Below are 21,481 nucleotides of genomic sequence, written 5' to 3'. Positions count from 1 at the left end.
TTATTATTATTATTGTTATTATTATCATTATTATTATTATTAATATTATTATTATTATTATTATTATTATTATTATTATTATTATTATTGTTATTATTATTATTATTGTTATTATTATTATTATTAATATTATTATTATTAATATTATTATTATTATAAGTCACCTGGCTATAAGTCACCTGGCTATAAGTCACCTGGCTATAAGTCACCTGGCTATAAGTCACCTGGCTATAAGTCACCTGGCTATAAGTCACTTGTTTTATCTCATATTTTAACAGACTACGCAGACATACCTTTCGGCTTGTGCCTCCAACAGTGCGTGTGTTTTCTATATGCGTTCCACAGCCCGTAGAGAGACATCCCATTTTGTGATACATTTTAGTCCAATGCAAGGGTTTTCAGAGCTGTTAATAATAGATGTTTGTTGGATTGGATTGTCTCTCCGTTACTGCAACAGCTGGTAGGGTCTATCTCCTTCAAGGCCTCTGTGGGGGGGGGGGTGCATGAAAGGATGCCGTGAAGAAGGGGGAATGAGTGGGGAACGAGGGGGGGTGAGGGAGAGGCAAAATACTGTGGAATTGGAAGGAAAGGTTGAGAAGGTTGGGGGTGGAATGCTCAGCTGCTGTGTAACACTGACCTCAGATCAGCTCGGGGTTGGTAGTCATACAGAGTCTCAGAATAGGAATTCTGATCAGATCAGGTCTGTTCTGTACCCTGGTTTACCAGACCTGGTAGAGACTGATCTTAGATCAGGTATTAGAACACACTGTGTAACTCTGTTCCATAAACTCCCCCTTGGCTGGGTGTGAGCTCTGAAGGGGTATTATCGCAGATGGTAAAATCAGACGCATTGCACTTGTAGCCGTCAATCGTTTCCTCTGGGATCCTGCATACAAATAGCCTGGACTGCCAACCATTACACACACTAAACAAGACTCTATTCCTGTAGTCAGAGAGAGAGAGAGACTGTGGAAGGGTCCAGACTAGTCCTGTAGTCACAGAGAGAGACTGAGGAAGGGTCCAGACTCTATTCCTGTAGTCAGAGAGAGAGACTGTGGAAGGGTCCAGACTAGTCCTGTAGTCACAGAGAGAGACTGAGGAAGGGTCCAGACTCTATTCCTGTAGTCACAGAGAGAGACTGAGGAAGGGTCCAGACTCTATTCCTGTAGTCACAGAGAGAGACTGAGGAAGGGTCCAGACTCTATTCCTGTAGTCACAGAGAGAGACTGAGGAAGGGTCCAGACTCTATTCCTGTAGTCACAGAGAGAGACTGAGGAAGGGTCCAGACTCTATTCCTGTAGTCAGAGAGAGAGACTGTGGAAGGGTCCAGACTCTATTTCTGTAGTCAGAGAGAGAGACTGTGGAAGGGTCCAGACTCTATTCCTGTAGTCAGAGAGAGAGAGAGACTGTGGAAGGGTCCAGACTCTATTCCTGTAGTCAGAGAGAGAGACTGTGGAATGGTCCAGACTCTATTCCTGTAGTCAGAGAGAGAGACTGTGGAAGGGTCCAGACTCTATTCCTGTAGTCAGAGAGAGAGACTGAGGAAGGGTCCAGTCTGTTGTTCCAACAGTGTAAAGTCTGCTGTTCCAACAGTGTAAAGTCTGCTGTTCCATCAGTGTAAAGTATGTTGTTCCATCAGTGTAAAGTCTGCTGTTCCAACAGTGTAAAGTCTGCTGTTCCATCAGTGTAAAGTCTGTTGTTCCAACAGTGTAAAGTCTGCTGTTCCATCAGTGTAAAGTCTGTTGTTCCAACAGTGTAAAGTCTGCTGTTCCATCAGTGTAAAGTCTACTGTTCCAACAGTGTAAAGTCTGTTGTTCCATCAGTGTAAAGTCTGTTGTTCCAACAGTGTAAAGTCTGTTGTTCCATCAGTGTAAAGTCTGCTGTTCCAACAGTGTAAAGTCTGTTGTTCCATCAGTGTAAAGTCTGATGTTTCAACAGTGTAAAGTCTGCTGTTCCATCAGTGTAAAGTCTGTTGTTCCATCAGTGTAAAGTCTGTTGTTCCAACAGTGTAAAGTATGCTGTTCCATCAGTGTAAAGTCTGTTGTTCCAACAGTGTAAAGTCTGCTGTTCCATCAGTGTAAAGTCTGCTGTTCCATCAGTGTAAAGTCTACTGTTCCAACAGTGTAAAGTCTGTTGTTCCATCAGTGTAAAGTCTGTTGTTCCAACAGTGTAAAGTCTGTTGTTCCATCAGTGTAAAGTCTGCTGTTCCAACAGTGTAAAGTCTGTTGTTCCATCAGTGTAAAGTCTGCTGTTCCAACAGTGTAAAGTCTGCTGTTCCAACAGTGTAAAGTCTGCTGTTCCAACAGTGTAAAGTCTGCTGTTCCAACAGTGTAAAGTCTGCTGATCCAACAGGCACAAACAGGGAGGAAAAGGGCTGCATTTGAATCTGTTTAAACTCAAATTGTAACTTTACTTTAATCCCTCCCTCCCTCCCTCCCTCCCACCCACACACCCACCTCCCTCCCACCCTCTCTCTCTCTCTCTCTCTCTCTCTCTCTCTCTCTCTCTCTCTCTCTCTCTCTCTCTCTCTCTCTCTCTCTCTCTCTCTCCCCTCCCACCCTCCCTCCCACCCTCCCTCCCTCCCTCCCTCCCACCTCCCTCCCTCCCCCCTCCCACCTCCCTCCCTCCCTCCAGACTGCAGGAGGAGATCCACCAGAGGGAAGAGGCAGAGAACAACCTGTCTGCCTTCAGAGCTGTGAGTCACACTTTCCCTCTAATTCTCTCTCTCTTTGTCTGCCTTCAGAGCTGTGAGTCACACTTTCCCTCTAATTCTCTCTCTCTTTGTCTGCCTTCAGAGCTGTGAGTCACACTTTCCCTCTAATTCTCTCTCTCTTTGTCTGCCTTCAGAGCTGTGAGTCACACTTTCCCTCTAATTCTCTCTCTCTTTGTCTGCCTTCAGAGCTGTGAGTCACATTTTCCCTCTAATTCTCTCTCTCTTTGTCTGCCTTCAGAGCTGTGAGTCACACTTTCCCTCTAATTCTCTCTCTCTTTGTCTGCCTTCAGAGCTGTGAGTCACACTTTCCCTCTAATTCTCTCTCTCTTTGTCTGCCTTCAGAGCTGTGAGTCACACTTTCCCTCTAATTCTCTCTCTCTTTGTCTGCCTTCAGAGCTGTGAGTCACACTTTCCCTCTAATTCTCTCTCTCTTTGTCTGCCTTCAGAGCTGAGTCACACTTTCCCTCTAATTCTCTCTCTCTTTGTCTGCCTTCAGAGCTGTGAGTCACACTTTCCCTCTAATTCTCTCTCTCTTTGTCTGCCTTCAGAGCTGTGAGTCACACTTTCCCTCTAATTCTCTCTCTCTTTGTCTGCCTTCAGAGCTGTGAGTCACACTTTCCCTCTAATTCTCTCTCTCTCTTTGTCTGCCTTCAGAGCTGTGAGTCACACTTTCCCTCTAATTCTCTCTCTCTTTGTCTGCCTTCAGAGCTGTGAGTTACACTTTCCCTCTAATTCTCTCTCTCTTTGTCTGCCTTCAGAGCTGTGAGTCACACTTTCCCTCTAATTCTCTCTCTCTTTGTCTGCCTTCAGAACTTTCTCTCTTTCCAAATGATCAATGATCAACATGCTGTCAGGTTAGATCATTGATGACAGTACCGAGTGTGATACCAACATGAAATGAAGCTGCAATTATTAACTAGAATAACTTCTGAGTGTCTCTCTCAATATCTCTCTGTCTCTCTTTCTCTCTCTTTATCTCTCTGTCTCTCTCTCTGTCTATCTCTGTGTCTCTCTGTCTCTCTCTCTCTCTCGCGCTCTCTGTCTATCTCTGTGTCTCTCTGTCTCTCTCTCTCTCTCTCTCTCTCTCTCTCTCTCTCTCTCTCTCTCTCTCTCTCTCTCTCTCTCTCTCTCTCTGTCTCTCTGTCTCTCTGTCTCTCTGTCTCTCTGTCTCTCTCTCTCTCTCTCTCTCTCTCTCTCTCTCTCTCTCTCTCTCTCTCTCTCTCTCTCTCTCTCTCTCTCGCCCCCCCTCTCTCTCTCTCTCTCTCTCTCTCTCTCTCTCTCTCTCTCTCTCTCTCTCTCTCTCTCTCTCTCTCTCTCTCTCTCTCTCCCCTCTCTCTCCTCTCTGTCTGCCTCTCTCTCTCTGTCTCTCTGTCTCTCTCTCTGTCTCTCTCTCTGTATCTGTGTCTGTATGTCGGCTCTCATCTTGGGAAAGGCCTTATACTGAAACATCAATACTAAACGTCAACTCTATCCCCTGTTTTTGTTCTGTTTCTCTAGGACGTGGACTCTGCCACTCTGGCTAGGCTGGACCTGGAGAGACGCATTGAGAGTCTACAGGAGGAGATCGCCTTCCTCAAGAAGATCCACGAGGAGGTTAGTGTGGTCCTGCATGGCCTTCTGAGACAATTCCTAACTCCTTTTCACACAACTGTGCCAAACCCGGCCAAACTGAACTGGGCCGGCCTGTTGAGGCTTCTACCATAGTTGCTCAAACCATGCTACAAGGTTAATGTGAACAGAACATATCAAACCAGCACATTTTGCTGTGGAAACAGGAGATAGGATCCTGCCATTGGGCCATTCTGGCTCGGACAAGACTTATTTACAGTAAAGTGCAAGCCATCAGTGTCAGTTCCCCTGCCTTCTTTCTCACATCCTACCCTTCAATACACTGAAGGTGTATTGTACTCCCAGCTACTGTACTCCCAGTGGCTATACCTACTAGCTACTATACTCCCAGCTACTGTACTCCCAGTGACTATACCTACTAGCTACTATACTCCCAGCTACTATATTCCCAGCTACTGTGCTCCCAGTGACTATACCTACTAGCTACTATACTCCCAGCTACTGTGCTCCCAGTGGCTATACCTCTCAGCTACTGTACTCTCAGCTACTATACTCTCAGCCAGGGTTTTGACCTGTCTATATGAATTAGGAGCCAGGGTTTTGTCCTGTCTATATGTGGTAGGAGCCAGGGTTTTGTCCTGTCTGTATGTCGTAGGAACCAGGGTTTTATCCTGTCTATATGTGGTATAGAACCAGGGTTCTATACCTACTAGCTACTATACTCCCAGCTACTATACTCCCAGTGACTATACCTACTAGATACTATACTCCCGGCTACTATACTCTCAGCTACTGTACTCCCAGTGACTATACATACTAGCTACTATATTCCCAGCCACTGCACTTCCAGCTACTGCACTCCCAGTGACTATACCTACTAGCTACTATACTCCCAGCTACTGTACTCCCAGTGACTATACCTACTAGCTACTATACTCCCAACTACTGTACTCCCAGCTACTGTACTCCAGGTGACTATACTTACTAGCTGCTATACTCCCAGCTACTATACTCTCAGCTACTGTACTCCCAGTGACTATACCTACTAGCTACTATACTCCCAGCTACTATACTCTCAGCTACTGTACTCCCAGCTACAATACTCCCAGTGGCTATACCTACTAGCTACTATACTCCCAGCTACTGTACTCCCGGTGACTATACCTACTAGCTACTATACTCCCAGCTACTATACTCTCAGCTACTGTACTCCCAGTGACTATACCTACTAGCTACTATACTCCCAGCTACTATACTCTCAGCTACTGTACTCCCAGTGACTATACCTACTAGCTACTATACTCCCAGCTACTATACTCTCAGCTACTGTACTCTCAGCTAATATACTCCCAGTGACTATACCTACTAGCTACTATACTCCCAGCACTATACTCTCAGCTACTGTACTCCCAGTGACTATACCTACTAGCTACTATACTCCCAGCTACTATACTCCCGGCTACTGTACTCACAGTGACTATACCTACTACCTACTATACTCCCAGCTACTGTACTCCCAGCTACTGTACTCCCAGTGACTATACCTACTAGCTACTATACTCTGAGCTACTATACTCTCAGCTACTGTACTCCCAGCGAATATACTCCCAGTGACTATACTAGCTACTATACTCCCAGCTACTATACTCCCGGCTACTGTACTCCCAGTGACTATACCTACTAGCTACTATACTCCCAGCTACTGTACTCCCAACTACGATACTCCCAGCTACGGTACTACCAGCTACTATACTCCCAGCTACTATACCTACTAGCTACTATACTCCCAGCAACTATACTCCCAGTGACTATACCTACTAGATACTATACTCCCGGCTACTATACTCTCAGCTACTGTACTCCCAGTGACTATACCTACTAGCTACTATACTCCCAGCTACTATACTCTCAGCTACTGTACTACCAGCTACAATACTCCCAGTGGCTATACCTACTAGCTACTATACTCCCAGCTACTGTACTCCCAGCTACTGTACTCCCAGTGACTATACATACTAGCTACTATATTCCCAGCCACTGCACTCCCAGCTACTGCACTCCCAGTGACTATACCTACTAGCTACTATACTCCCAGCTACTGTACTCCCAGTGACTATACCTACTAGCTACTATACTCCCAGCTACTGTACTCCCAGCTACTGTACTCCAGGTGACTATACTTACTAGCTGCTATACTCCCAGCTACTATACTCTCAGCTACTGTACTCCCAGTGACTATACCTACTAGCTACTATACTCCCAGCTACTATACTCTCAGCTACTGTACTCCCAGCTACAATACTCCCAGTGGCTATACCTACTAGCTACTATACTCCCAGCTACTGTACTCCCGGTGACTATACCTACTAGCTACTATACTCCCAGCTACTATACTCTCAGCTACTGTACTCCCAGTGACTATACCTACTAGCTACTATACTCCCAGCTACTATACTCTCAGCTACTGTACTCCCAGTGACTATACCTACTAGCTACTATACTCCCAGCTACTATACTCTCAGCTACTGTACTCTCAGCTAATATACTCCCAGTGACTATACTCCCAGCTACTATACTCCCAGTTACTATACTCCCAGATACTATGCTCCCAGCTACTATACTCCCAGCTACTGTACTCCCAGCTACTGTACTCCCAGCTATTGTAACTACTAGCTACTGTACTCCCGGCTACTGTACTCCCAGATACTGTACTCCCAGTGACTATACCTACTAGCTACTATACTCTGAGCTACTATACTCTCAGCTACTGTACTCCCAGCGAATATACTCCCAGTGACTATACTAGCTACTATACTCCCAGCTACTATACTCCCGGCTACTGTACTCCCAGTGACTATACCTACTAGCTACTATACTCCCAACTACTGTACCTACTATCTACTGTACTCCCGGCTACTGTACTCCCAGCTACTGTACTCCCAGCTACTGTACCTACTAGCTACTGTACTCCCAACTTCTATACTCCCAGCTACTATACTCCCAGATACTATACTCCCAGATTATATACTCCCAGCTATTGTGCCCCCTACTATACTCCCAGCTACTATACCTACTAGCTACTATACTCCCAGCTACTGTACTCCCATTTACTATGCTCCCAGCTACTGTACTCCCAGCTACTGTACTCCCAGCTACTATACCTACTAGATACTATACTCCCAGCTACTGTACCTCCAGCTACTGTACTCCCAGCTACTATACCTACTAGCTACTATACTCCCAGCTACTGTACTCCTAGCAACTATACTCCCAGCTACTATACCCCCAGCTACTATACTCCCAGCTACTATACTCCCAGCTACTATACCCCCAGCTACTATACTCCCAGCTACTATACTCCCAGCTACTATACTCCCAGCTACTGTACATCTCCAGCCATACATCTCCAACCATACAGTCACATCCTGCACAGTGTGCGGGACTTTCCTAGTTTCTAATTGCATAGTTCATCATTTCTATAGTGAGTTGATCATATATGTGACACTCACTCCTATGGTAGCCAGAACATTCTGGGCAAAACACACACACACACACACACACACACACACACACACACACACACACACACACACACACACACACACACACACACACACACACACACACACACACACACACACACACACACACACACACACACACACACACACACACACACACACACACACACACACACACACACACACACACACACACACACACACACACACACACACAGAAACACACACAGAAACACACACAGTTACACAGTGCACAATGGATGGAGGAAGTTGATCTGGTTTCTAAAGCCAGATCCTGTCATGCTGTCTCTTCTGACATTTAGACATCAGTGCTATGCTGGCCTGACCTGTCCTGACTTGGTTAAGGCAGAGTGTCAGCTGGGCCTGTGACATCGAGGGCCCTCTGGAACATTGTTCAACAGATGCACAGCTAAAATTAAACCATGAGAGAGAGAGACTAGCAGCTGGGAAATATTTAGGGCAGAGAAAGAGATCATTGATCCTGTCTATGTAGGACAGCGAGAGAGAGAGAGAGAGAGAGAGAGAGAGAGAGAGAGAGAGAGAGAAAGAAAGAGAGAGAGAGACCATTGGTCCTGTCTGTATGTGGTAGGAGCCAAGGTTTTGACCTGTCTATATGTGGTAGGAGCCAGGGTTTTATCCTGTCTATATGAATTAGGAGCCAGGGTTTTGTCCTGTCTGTATGAATTAGGAGCCAGGGTTTTGACCTGTCTATATGAATTAGGAGCCAGGGTTTTGTCCTGTCTATATGAATTAGGAGCCAGGGTTTTGACCTGTCTATATGAATTAGGAGCCAGGGTTTTGTCCTGTCTATATGAATTAGGAGCCAGGGTTTTGTCCTGTCTGTATGAATTAGGAGCCAGGGTTTTGACCTGTCTATATGAATTAGGAGCCAGGGTTTTGTCCTGTCTATATGTGGTAGGAGCCAGGGTTTTGTCCTGTCTATATGAATTAGGAGCCAGGGTTTTGTCCTGTCTATATGAATTAGGAGCCAGGGTTTTGTCCTGTCTGTATGAATTAGGAGCCAGGGTTTTGTCCTGTCTATATGTCCTAGGAGCCAGGGTTTTGTCCTGTCTGTATGAATTAGGAGCCAGGGTTTTGTCCTGTCTATATGAATTAGGAGCCAGGGTTTTGTCCTGTCTATATGCCGTAGGAGCCAGGGTTTTGTCCTGTCTATATGTGGTAGGAGCCAGGGTTTTGACCTGTCTATATGTCGTAGGAGCCAGGGTTTTGACCTGTCTATATGTCCAGGGTTTTGACCTGTCTATATGTCCAGGGTTTTGTCCTGTCTGTATGTGGTAGGAGCCAGGGTTTTGACCTGTCTATATGTCCAGGGTTTTGACCTGTCTATATGTCGTAGGAGCCAGGGTTTTGACCTGTCTATATGTCCAAGGTTTTGACCTGTCTATATGTTGTAGGAGCCAGGGTTTTGACCTGTCTATATGTGGTAGGAGCCAGGGTTTTGACCTGTCTATATGTCCAGGGTTTTGACCTGTCTATATGTCGTAGGAGCCAGGGTTTTGACCTGTCTATATGAATTAGGAGCCAGGGTTTTGTCCTGTCTATATCAATTAGGAGCCAGGGTTTTGACCTGTCTATATGTCGTAGGAGCCAGGGTTTTGACCTGTCTATATGAATTAGGAGCCAGGGTTTTGTCCTGTCTATATGAATTAGGAGCCAGGGTTTTGTCCTGTCTATATGAATTAGGAGCCAGGGTTTTGTCCTGTCTATATGTCGTAGGAGCCAGGGTTTTGTCCTGTCTATATGTGGTAGGAGCCAGGGTTTTGACCTGTCTATATGAATTAGGAGCCAGGGTTTTGACCTGTCTATATGAATTAGGAGCCAGGGTTTTGTCCTGTCTATATGTCGTAGGAGCCAGGGTTTTGTCCTGTCTATATGAATTAGGAGCCAGGGTTTTGTCCTGTCTATATGTGGTAGGAACCAGGGTTTTGTCCTGTCTATATGTGGTAGGAACCAGGGTTTTGTCCTGTCTATATGTGGTAGGAACCAGGGTTTTGACATGTATATTGAATGACTCAGGAACGTTGAGGAAAGAAGTAACTAATTATGCTAAATGATCATTCAAAAAGAAAAATGCACAACGACATTAAAACCGTATTACTTTATTAACGCAACTATAAAACATTAACTTTTCAGTGTACATCAGAACCTCTCTTCACAAAGGCTAGTGATCCAAATAAAATCCTGTTTACACTACTACGAAAAACATCCACTGTAGCAGCGATTCTGATTCTTACATGTAAAACCACTCTGATTCAACTCTAGTTGACCCCTATAACCTCTGACCCCTGACCTTTATCCCCTGAACTAAAACCCCTGACCTCTGACCTCGGACCTGCAGGAGATCCATGAGCTGACGAGCCAGATCCAGGAGACCTCGGTGCAGGTCCAGATGGACATGTCCAAACCAGACCTGACCGCTGCCCTCAGGGACATCCGTATGCAGTACGAGGGAATCGCAGCCAAGAACATCTCCGAGGCAGAGGACTGGTACAAATCCAAGGTGAACACCATCTATAACAGTATTATATAATATGGTAGAGTACAGAGGACTGGTTCAAGTCACCACTACACAGTGACAGTAGCTAAGCTAACTACGTCGGGCACCACTACACAGTGACAGTAGCTAAGCTAACTACGTCGGGCACCACTACACAGTGACAGTAGCTAAGCTAACTACGTCGGGCACCACTACACAGTGACAGTAGCTAAGCTAACTACGTCGGGCACCACTACACAGTGACAGTAGCTAAGCTAACTACATCGGCACCACTACACAGTGACAGTAGCTAAGCTAACTACGTCGGGCACCACTACACAGTGACAGTAGCTAAGCTAACTACATCGGTACCACCACACAGTGACAGTAGCTAAGCTAACTACATCGGTACCACCACACAGTGACAGCAGCTAAGCTAACTACATCGGTACCACCACACAGTGACAGTAGCTAAGCTAACTACATCGGTACCACCACACAGTGACAGTAGCTAAGCTAACTACATCGGTACCACCACACAGTGACAGTAGCTAAGCTAACTACATTGGCACCACTACACAGTGACTGTAGCACATATTCTTACCCATGTCTCCACCTCCTCTCCAGGTGTCAGACCTGAACCTGGCTGTGAACAAGAACAACGATGCTCTGAGACAGGCCAAACAGGAGAGCATGGAATTCAGGCATCAGATCCAGTCCTACACCTGTGAGATCGACTCTCTCAAGGGAACCGTGAGTACTCTGTTACTACACCCTACTCTATATTACTACGCCCTACTCTATATTACTACACCTTACAATATATTACTACACCCTACTCTATATTACTACACCCTACAATATATTACTACACCCTACTCTATATTACTACACCCTACTCTATATTACTACACCCTACAATATATTACTACGCCCTACTCTATAATACTACACCCTACAATATATTACTACACCCTATTCTATATTACTACACCCTACTCTATATTACTACACCCTACTCTATATTACTACACCCTACTCTATATTACTACACCCTACTCTATATTACTACACCCTACTCTATATTACTACACCCTACTCTATATTACTACACCCTACTCTATATTACTACACCCTACAATATATTACTACACCCTACAATATATTACTACACCCTACTCTATATTACTACACCCTACTCTATATTACTACACCCTACTCTATATTACTACACCCTACTCTATATTACTACACCCTACTCTATATTACTACACCCTACTCTATATTACTACACCCTACTCTATATTACTACACCCTACTCTATATTACTACACCCTACTCTATATTATTACACCCTATTCTATATTACTACACCCTACAATATATTACTACACCCTACTCTATATTACTACACCCTACAATATATTACTACACCCTACAATATATTACTACACCCTACTCTATATTACTACACCCTACAATATATTACTACACCCTATTCTATATTACTACACCCTACTCTATATTACTACACCCTAGTCTATATTACTACGCCCTACTCTATATTACTACACCCTACAATATATTACTACGCCCTACTCTATATTACTACACCCTACAATATATTACTACACCCTACTCTATATTACTACACCCTACTCTATATTACTACACCCTACTCTATATTACTACACCCTACTCTATATTACTACACCCTACTCTATATTACTACACCCTATTCTATATTACTTCTTGTATTTGACAGTCCAATGGTTTTAAATATGTGGGTACGATGCACTTCAGGACAATTCCCTACCCTATCATCACTTCAATCACCTCTCCCCGAATCCCCCATCCCCCCTCTCAATCTAACTATGATACCTGTTTACCTACTTTACTGTTAATGTAATCATCTCTCTCTCTCTCTCTCTCTCTCTCTCTCTCTCTCTCTCTCTCTCTCTCTCTCTCTCTCTCTCTCTCTCTCTCTCTCTCTCTCTCTCTCTCTCTCTCTCTCTCTCTCTCTCTCTCTCCTCCCTACAGAACGAGTCTCTGCTGAGGCAGATGAGGGAGATGGAGGATCGTCTGGGAAACGAGGCTGGAGGTTACCAGGACTCCATCACCCGTCTGGAGGATGAGATCGCTAAGATGAAGGATGAGATGGCTCGTCACCTCAGAGAGTACCAGGACCTCCTCAATGTCAAGATGGCCCTTGATATAGAGATCGCTACCTACAGGAAGCTACTGGAGGGAGAGGAGAGCCGGTAGGAGAGAGAGATTAATAGAGGGAAGGATAGAGAGGAGGGAGGAGAGGTGTAGGATGAAGGATAGAGAAGAGGGAGGAGAGGTGTAGGGGAGGGATAGAGAAGAGGGAGGAGAGGTGTAGGGGGAGGGATATAGAAGAGGGAGAGAAGGAGTAGGGGAAGGGGGAGGGATAGAGAAGAGGGAGGAGAGGAGTAAGGGTAGGGGGAGGGATAGAGAAGAGGGAGGAGAGGAGTAGGGAGAGGGAGAGGGGGCGGGATAGAGAAGAGCGAGAGGAGGAGTAGGGGGAGGGATAGAGAAGAGGGAGAGGAGGAGTAAGGGGGGGGATAGAGAAGAGGGAGGAGAGGAGTAGGGGGAGGGATAGAGAAGTGGGAGGAGAGGAGTAGGGGGAGGGATAGAGAAGAGGGAGGAGAGGAATAGGGGGAGGGATAGAGAAGAGGGAGGAGAGGTGTAGGATGAAGGATAGAGAAGAGGGAGGAGAGGTGTAGGGGAGGGATAGAGAAGAGGGAGGAGAGTGGTAGGGGAAGGGATAGAGAAAAGGGAGGAGAGGAATAGGGGAGGGATAGAGAAGAGGGAGGAGAGGAGTAGGGGGAGGGATAGAGAAGAGGGAGGAGAGGAGTAGGGGGAGGGGGAGGGATAGAGAAGAGGGAGGAGAGGAGTAGGGAGAGGGAGAGGGATAGAGAAGAGGGAGAGGAGGAGTAGGGGGAGGGATAGAGAAGAGGGAGAGGAGGAGTAGGGGGAGGGATAGAGAAGAGGGAGGAGAGGAGTAGGGGGAGGGATAGAGAAGAGGGAGGAGAGGAGTAGGGGTAGGGGGAGGGATAGAGAAGAGGGAGGAGAGGAGTAGGGAGAGGGAGAGGGGGCGGGATAGAGAAGAGGGAGAGGAGGAGTAGGGGGAGGGATAGAGAAGAGGGAGAGGGGAGTAGGGGGAGGGATAGAGAAGATGGAGGAGAAGAGTAGGGGGAGGGATAGAGAAGAGGGAGGAGATGTGTAGGATGAAGGATAGAGAAGAGGGAGGAGAGGTGTAGGGGAGGGATAGAGAAGAGGGAGGAGAGTGGTAGGGGGAGGGATAGAGAAAAGGGAGGAGAGTAATAGGGGGAGGGATAGAGAAGAGGGAGGAGAGGAGTAGGGGGAGGGATAGAGAAGACGGAGGAGAGGAGTAGGGGGAGGGATAGGGAAGAGGGAGGAGAGGAGTAGGGGGAGGGATAGAGAAGAGGGAGGAGAGGTGTAGGGGGAGGGATATAGAAGAGGGAGAGAAGGAGTAGGGGGAAGGGGGAGGGATAGAAAAGAGGGAGGAGAGGAGTAGGGGTAGGGGGAGGGATAGAGAAGAGGGAGGAGAAGAGTAGGGAGAGGGAGAGGGGGCGGGATAGAGAAGAGGGAGAGGAGGAGTAGGGGGAGGGATAGAGAAGAGGGAGAGGAGGAGTAGGGGGAGGGATAGAGAAGAGGGAGGAGAGGAGTTGGGGGAGGGATAGAGAAGAGGGAGAGGAGGAGTAGGGGGAGGGATAGAGAAGAGGGAGGAGAGGGGGAGGAGATAAGATGCAAGGAATTGCAAAAGACACATTGCGATAGAGCCAGGGTAAAAGTAGGCGAGGGAGGTCATCGTGAATGGAATCAGCCACAATAGATTGTTGCAGGGACTTTCAAACGTTCAGTCAAATAGATATCTAACCTGTCATTTCCCATATGTTTTGTCATCTCTCTCTCTCTTTCCCCAGCATCACTGTGTCTGGCTCCCACTCTGCTGCTCACTCTGCTGCTCACTCTGCTGCTCACTCTGCCTCTCACTCTGCTGCCTCATCATATTCCACTATTGGATTCAGAGGTGAGAACACGTTTCTTCAGCGTCACATTTTACCAGAAGGGGGAGAAGTGAGGTGTAGGGGGGAGGAGAGGAGTAGGGGGAGGGGAGGAGTAGGGGGAGGGGAGGTGTAGGGGGAGGGGAGGAGTAGGGGGAGGAGTAAGGCGGAGGGGAGGAGTAGGGGGAGGGGAGGAGTAGGGGGAGGGGAGGTGTAGGGGAGGAGAGGAGTAGGGGGAGGAGAGGAGTAGGTGGAGGAGAGGTGTAGGGGGGAGGAGAGGTGTAGGGGGTATGTCTTGTTTACCAGCCAAATGAAAATAATGGAGCCCAATTAGACTTAATTAATATTGATTAAGGATGTCATAAATCAACTGTGGCTTTTGGGTTAGCTTGTGGTTGTTTTTTACCTCATTTCGCGGGCCTATCTACTCTCTGCTGCTGTGGTAAGAGACTAAGGTTGTTTTGGGGGTTAGGTTGTGGTTTGATCAGGTTGTGGTTAGGTTAGGTTGAGGTTAGGTTGAGGTTGTGGTTGTGGTTGTGGCTGGGTTACGGTTGTGATAGTTTTACTTGTGATCTACACTTTCCATTCAAAACATCAGCCTAGAGATAGTTGGTTAGTCTTGAGTTGACATCTATTTCAAGTCTCATTAAGCCTGATAGTCCTGGGCTACACTGAGGTTGTGTTACCTCTGTCCTCTCCCTGCAGAGACCAGCCCAGACGTAGGGCGTTCATCAGAAGTCCACTCAAAGAAGACTGTTCTGATCAAGACCATCGAAACCCGCGATGGAGAGGTGAGCTAAACAGACAGAACCACAAAAAACAGAAGACACTATGGACCAATATAGGCCTCATCCTAAATAACTCCCTATCCCCTTCATAGTGCACTACCAGGGCCCGGGACTCGTGTCAAAAGTAGCACACTATATATAAGGAATAGGGTGTTATTTTGCCCTTGGACATAGCATCTCATAGCCTTACAGTCATTTCATTAATACATGTGGATCTAGATTAAATATTCATTGAGAGAGGGTGCTAGTGCTCTGTGTGTAAGTACAGTTTAAATCTCAACGGTTGATCAACTACCTTTAATTAACTCACTTCTCCTATCCGGAGAACCTCAGTATTAGACCTGATGACTCTGCCCCACCTCCGAGCATCTCACCCTCCTCTCACAGTTCAGAGATGTACAGAGGACACCAGGGTTCGGGTCAATATCATTTCATTTCAGACAATTCATGAAGTGAACAGAAATTCCTGATTCCCAATTAAACATTTTCTTAATAGAAAAGCATTGAGACGGCCTCCCAAGCGGTGCAATGCTTGCTGCATTACGACAGACCCGGGTTCGATCCCAGGCCGTCACAACCGGCCGTGACCGAAAGTCCCATAGGGCAGTACACAATTGGCCCAGCGTCGTCTGGGTTAGGGGAGGGTTTGGCCGGCGGGGGGTTTACTTGGCTCATCGCACTCCAGCGACTCCTTGTGGCGGGCTGGGCGCCTGCAGGCTGACCCCTTGGTCGTCAGTTAAGCGGACGGGTGGTTTTGGTGGTTCCTGTTTCGTAGGATGCATGACTCGACCTTCACTTCCCGAACCCTTTGGGGAGTTGCAGCGATGAGACAAGATCGTAATTGGAAATCACGAAATCGGGGAGAAAAAGAGGGGTAAATTACAACAACCAAAAAGAAAATCATTGAGGAGAATTAGGAATTGGAATTTAATTTTACTTCCTGAATTTACATTTTACTTCCTGAATTTACTTTTTACTTCCTGGATTGACTGAACCCTGGAGGACACACTATTGTTCACACTAAACTACAGTCCTTGTCTCCGGTATATCTATATGTATTTTATTGTGTTTATTTCACCTTTATTTTCACAGGAAAGTCCCTTTGAGACCTTGTCTCTTTTGGAAGAGAGCCCTGTCTCACAAAAAAAAAAAAAAAGCAGCAGAAAAAACAAGGTACATGAACAAGGAAAGAGTTGAGATAACGGCAGTGTCATGACAACACAACAACAAAACAACACAACAACACAACAACACAACAATACAACAACACAACAACAACACCACAACACAACAATACAACAACACAACAACAACACCACAACACAACAATACAACAACACAACAACAACACCACAACAACACAACAACACAACAATACAACAACACAACAACACAACAACACAACAACACAACAATACAACAACACAACAACACAACAATACAACAACACAACAACACAACAATACAACAACACAACAACAACACCACAACAACACAACAACACAACAATACAACAACACAACAACACAACAACACAACAACACAACAATACAACAAAACAACAACACAACAACACAACAACACAACAACACAACAATACAACAACACAACAACACAACACCACAACAATACAACAACACAACAACAACACCACAACACAACAATACAACAACACAACAACACAACAATACAACAACACAACAACACAACAACACAACAATACAACAACACAACAACACAACAACACAACAATACAACAACACCACAACACAACAATAAAACAACACAACAACAACACCACAACACAACAATACAACAACACAACAACAACACAACAACACAACAACACAACAACACAACAACACAACAACACAACAACACAACAACACATTAACACAACAACACAACAACACAACAACACAACAACACAACAACACATTAACACATTAACACAACAACACAACAATACAACAACACAACAAATAAAACAACACAACAACACAACAACACAAAAACACAACAACACAACAATACAACAACACAACAACACAACAACACAACAACACAACAATACAACAACACAACAATACAACAACACAGCAAATACAACAAACACAACACACAACAAACACAACAACACATTAACACAACAATACAACAACACAACAATACAACAACACAACAACACAACAACACATTAACACAACAACACAACAACTACAACAACACAACAACACAACAACACAACAATACAACAATACAACAACACAACAATACAACAACACAACAACACAACAACACAACAAATACAACAATACAACAATAGGTGCAGTGTTGTTTTACAGGGTCAGTCATAGTAGTATGATAGGTGTTGTTTTACAGGGTCAGTCATAGTAGTATGATAGGTGTTGTTGTACAGGGTCAGTCATAGTAGTATGATAGGTGTTGTTTTACAGGGTCAGTCATAGTAGTATGATAGGTGTTGTTATACAGGGTCAGTCATAGTAGTATGATAGGTGTTGTTATACAGGGTCAGTAGTATGATAGGTGTTGTTATACAGGGTCAGTAGTATGATAGGTGTTGTTTTACAGGGTCAGTAGTATGATAGGTGTTGTTTTACAGGGTCAGTCATAGTAGTATGATAGGTGTTGTTTTACAGGGTCAGTCATCGTAGTATGATAGGTGTTGTTATACAGGGTCAGTAGTATGATAGGTGTTGTTTTACAGGGTCAGTCATAGTAGTATGATAGGTGCAGTGTAATGTGTTGTTTTACAGGGTCAGTCATAGTAGTATGATAGGTGTTGTTTTACAGGGTCAGTCATAGTAGTATGATAGGTGCTGTTTTACAGGGTCAGTCATAGTAGTATGATAGGTGTTGTTATACAGGGTCAGTCATAGTAGTATGATAGGTGTTGTTATACAGGGTCAGTCATAGTAGTATGATAGGTGTTGTTTTACAGGGTCAGTCATAGTAGTATGATAGGTGTTGTTTTACAGGGTCAGTCATCGTAGTGTGATAGGTGTTGTTTTACAGGGTCAGTCATCGTAGTATGATAGGTGTTGTTATACAGGGTCAGTAGTATGATAGGTGTTGTTTTACAGGGTCAGTCATAGTAGTATGATAGGTGCAGTGTAATGTGTTGTTTTACAGGGTCAGTCATAGTAGTATGATAGGTGTTGTTTTAAAGGGGCAGTCATAGTAGTATGATAGGTGTTGTTTTACAGGGTCAGTCATAGTAGTATGATAGGTGTTGTTTTACAGGGTCAGACATAGTAGTATGATAGGTGTTGTTGTACAGGGTCAGTCATAGTAGTATGATAGGTGTTGTTTTACAGGGTCAGTCATAGTAGTATGATAGGTGTTGTTTTACAGGGTCAGTCATAGTAGTATGATAGGTGTTGTTTTACAGGGTCAGTCATAGTAGTATGATAGGTGTTGTTTTACAGGGTCAGTCATAGTAGTATGATAGGTGTTGTTATACAGGGTCAGTCATAGTAGTATGATAGGTGCAGTGTAATGTGTTGTTTTACAGGGTCGGCCATAGTGGTACGGAGCCCCAGGAGCAAATTAGGGTCAAGTGCAACTGATTTTTCACCTTGTGTATACAAACCCTGCGATCTTTCGCTTACTGCCCCAGACGTTCTAACCGCTAAGCTGCTCGCTGGGCTCCGCCAGCGACTCTGACACACAGCGAAGTCACCCCGTAAGAACGTGGCCTACGATAAGCAGTGTCCAATGGTTTTAAAGAAGTGACAGCAGCGTTTATATACATGATTATCGCCCATAGTCAAAGGCCAACAGGGAAATTGACTGAACAATAGTTTTCCTACAACCTAGCAATCTATTTCTGAAGAACAAGCCCAGTTTAAGACTCTGTTTCTTCTTTAGCTCATCATCTGCGTGTTTTAAATGACAACTTGTCGTCGATACAAATAAATATTTATATGAGGGGACTCGTTCATTATCGTATTTTTGTATTCTGTTGTATTTGGTAAAAAAACGTTGTGTGATTGTACAATGCGGGGCTCCGTTGTGAAAGAGACCTTGGTCTCAATGGGACTCCCTGTTTATGAACGAAAGGTTACAACCACCAAGTCAAATACAAATCTATACACTTCGTCTCTCTGTTGGCTATCTGGTTGTTGTCTCTCTGTTGCCTGACCTCTCGACCTCGACTGACTGTCCTCTCCTTCCACAGGTGGTCAGTGAATCTACACAGCACCAGCAGGACATTATGTAAACAACAACGAACAAACAAACGAAGCAACAACAAGTTTAAAGGACGTTTACATACCAAGATACAAGGGCTGCTCTAGGTAGCTTTTCTAGGGAAAGCCTCTTTTGAAAGGTCTCTTTTTGGGAGGGAGTGAGTTATTAACACCGTATTAAGAGTTATAACCACGTTTACAAAGGGTTATACCTGCCTTAGGTATGTTCATAACTCACTAACTCCTAGTAATCAGATTTTATATGACCAATCACCAAAGGAGAAGAAGACAGAAGAAGAAAATATTACCGTAATCATAAGGCAATGTTGCCGTAATCAGAAGGAAATGTTACCTTAATCAGAATACAATGTTACCGTAATCAGAAGGAAATGTTACCTTAATCAGAATACAATGTTGCCGTAATCAGAAGACAATGTTGCCGTAATCAGAAGGAAATGTTACCTTAATCAGAATACAATGTTACCATAATCAGAAGGAAATGTTACCTTAATCAGAATACAATGTTACCGTAATCAGAAGGAAATGTTACCTTAATCAGAATACAATGTTACCGTAATCAGAAGGAAATGTTACCTTAATCAGAATACAATGTTGCTGTAATCAGAAGGAAATGTTACCTTAATCAGAATACAATGTTACCGTAATCAGAAGACAATGTTACCGTAATCAGAAGACAATGTTACAGTAATCAGAAGGCGGGAACAAGGTGGAATGAAAGTCAAGTCAGGCCCTGGCTAGAACAGAACACGCATGGCTAGAGGGGATCTCCAGAATGTCAAGAGATGTATCTCTGTAGTCCACGTTTCTTTGTGTGTGTGTGTGTGTGTGTCAGGGTCTATCTGCTTCACAATGTTTCACAGCCGATGATCTGAAATAAAATACAGTGTATGTTGATTTGGCTTTTATTTACCCATCACCTCTGTGTGTACATTACTATCAAGTGAGAGTAACATGATCAGTCAAGCGTGGGTCATATTTTATTTAGTGGATTAACAGTGGATTAACAGTGGATTAACGGTGGATTAACAGAGGATTAATGGTGGATTACCGGAGGATTAACAGTGGATTAACAGTAAATTAACAGTGGATTAACAGAGGATAGACAGTGGATTAACAGTGGATTAACGGTGGATTAACAGTAAATTAACAGTAAATTAACAGTAAATTAACAGTGGATTAACAGTAAATTAACAGTGGATTAACAGTAAATTAGCAGTGGATTAACAGTGGATTAACAGTGGATTAACAGTGGATTAATAGTGGATTAACGGTGGATTAATGGTGGATTAACAGTAAATTAACAGTGGATTAACAGAGGATAGACAGTGGATTAACAGTGGATTAACGGTGGATTAACAGTGGATTAACAATAAATTAACAGTGGATTAACAGTGGATTAACAGTGGATTAACAGTGGATTAACAGTGGATTAACAATAAATTAACAGTGGATTAACAGTGGATTAACAGTACATTAACAGTGGATTAACAGTAAATTAACAGTGGATTAACAGTGGATTAACAGTAAATTAACAGTAAATTAACAGTGGATTAACAGTAAATTAACAGTGGATTAACAGTAAATTAGCAGTGGATTAACAGTGGATTAACAGTGGATTAACAGTGGATTAATAGTGGATTAACGGTGGATTAATGGTGGATTAACAGTGGATTAACAGTGGATTAACAGTGGATTAATGGTGGATTAACAGTGGATTAACAGTGGATTAACAGTCGATTAATGGTGGATTAACAGTGGATTAACAGTGGATTAACAGTGGATTAATGGTGGATTAACAGTGGATTAACAGTGGATTAATGGTGGATTAACAGTGGATTAACAGTCGATTAATGGTGGATTAACAGTGGATTAACAGTGGATTAACAGTGGATTAATGGTGGATTAACAGTGGATTTACAGTGCAATTTAACAGTGCAAAAAGTCTATTCTATTTGATGAACATGTGTACATGTCATGACAATAGTGAGCCACCCACTTAGCTAGATGTAGCTGGGGGTTGGATATAGCATTTCTTTCACATCAAAGTGTGTCTGGCTAAGCATCATCTAATAATTCTTTCTTTCTGTT

General features: G+C 44.3%; 1 protein-coding gene across 2 annotated transcripts in view; it reads left to right on the top strand.

Moving 5' to 3' along the window:
* Positions 1-20,287, top strand: part of LOC124044297 (desmin-like) — a 21,563-nt gene extending 1,276 nt beyond the window's left edge. The window contains exons 2-10 of one of the 2 annotated variants that reach the window (XM_046363948.1): positions 2,635-2,695; positions 4,211-4,306; positions 10,184-10,345; positions 10,949-11,074; positions 12,362-12,582; positions 14,293-14,399; positions 15,079-15,164; positions 16,254-16,334; positions 19,363-20,287. In XM_046363948.1, coding sequence (XP_046219904.1) covers positions 2,635-2,695; positions 4,211-4,306; positions 10,184-10,345; positions 10,949-11,074; positions 12,362-12,582; positions 14,293-14,399; positions 15,079-15,164; positions 16,254-16,334; positions 19,363-19,404 — 982 coding nt within the window. In that variant the 3' untranslated portion in view covers positions 19,405-20,287. The remainder of the gene's footprint in view (positions 1-2,634; positions 2,696-4,210; positions 4,307-10,183; positions 10,346-10,948; positions 11,075-12,361; positions 12,583-14,292; positions 14,400-15,078; positions 15,165-16,253; positions 16,335-19,362) is intronic. The other variant, XM_046363949.1, reaches the window with a different exon arrangement.
* Positions 20,288-21,481: the final 1,194 nt, after the last annotated feature.

The sequence above is a fragment of the Oncorhynchus gorbuscha genome, linkage group LG09 (assembly GCF_021184085.1).
Source record: "Oncorhynchus gorbuscha isolate QuinsamMale2020 ecotype Even-year linkage group LG09, OgorEven_v1.0, whole genome shotgun sequence".
Classification (NCBI taxonomy): Eukaryota; Metazoa; Chordata; class Actinopteri; order Salmoniformes; family Salmonidae; genus Oncorhynchus; species Oncorhynchus gorbuscha.
This window is presented reverse-complemented; position numbering and strand designations above follow the sequence as displayed.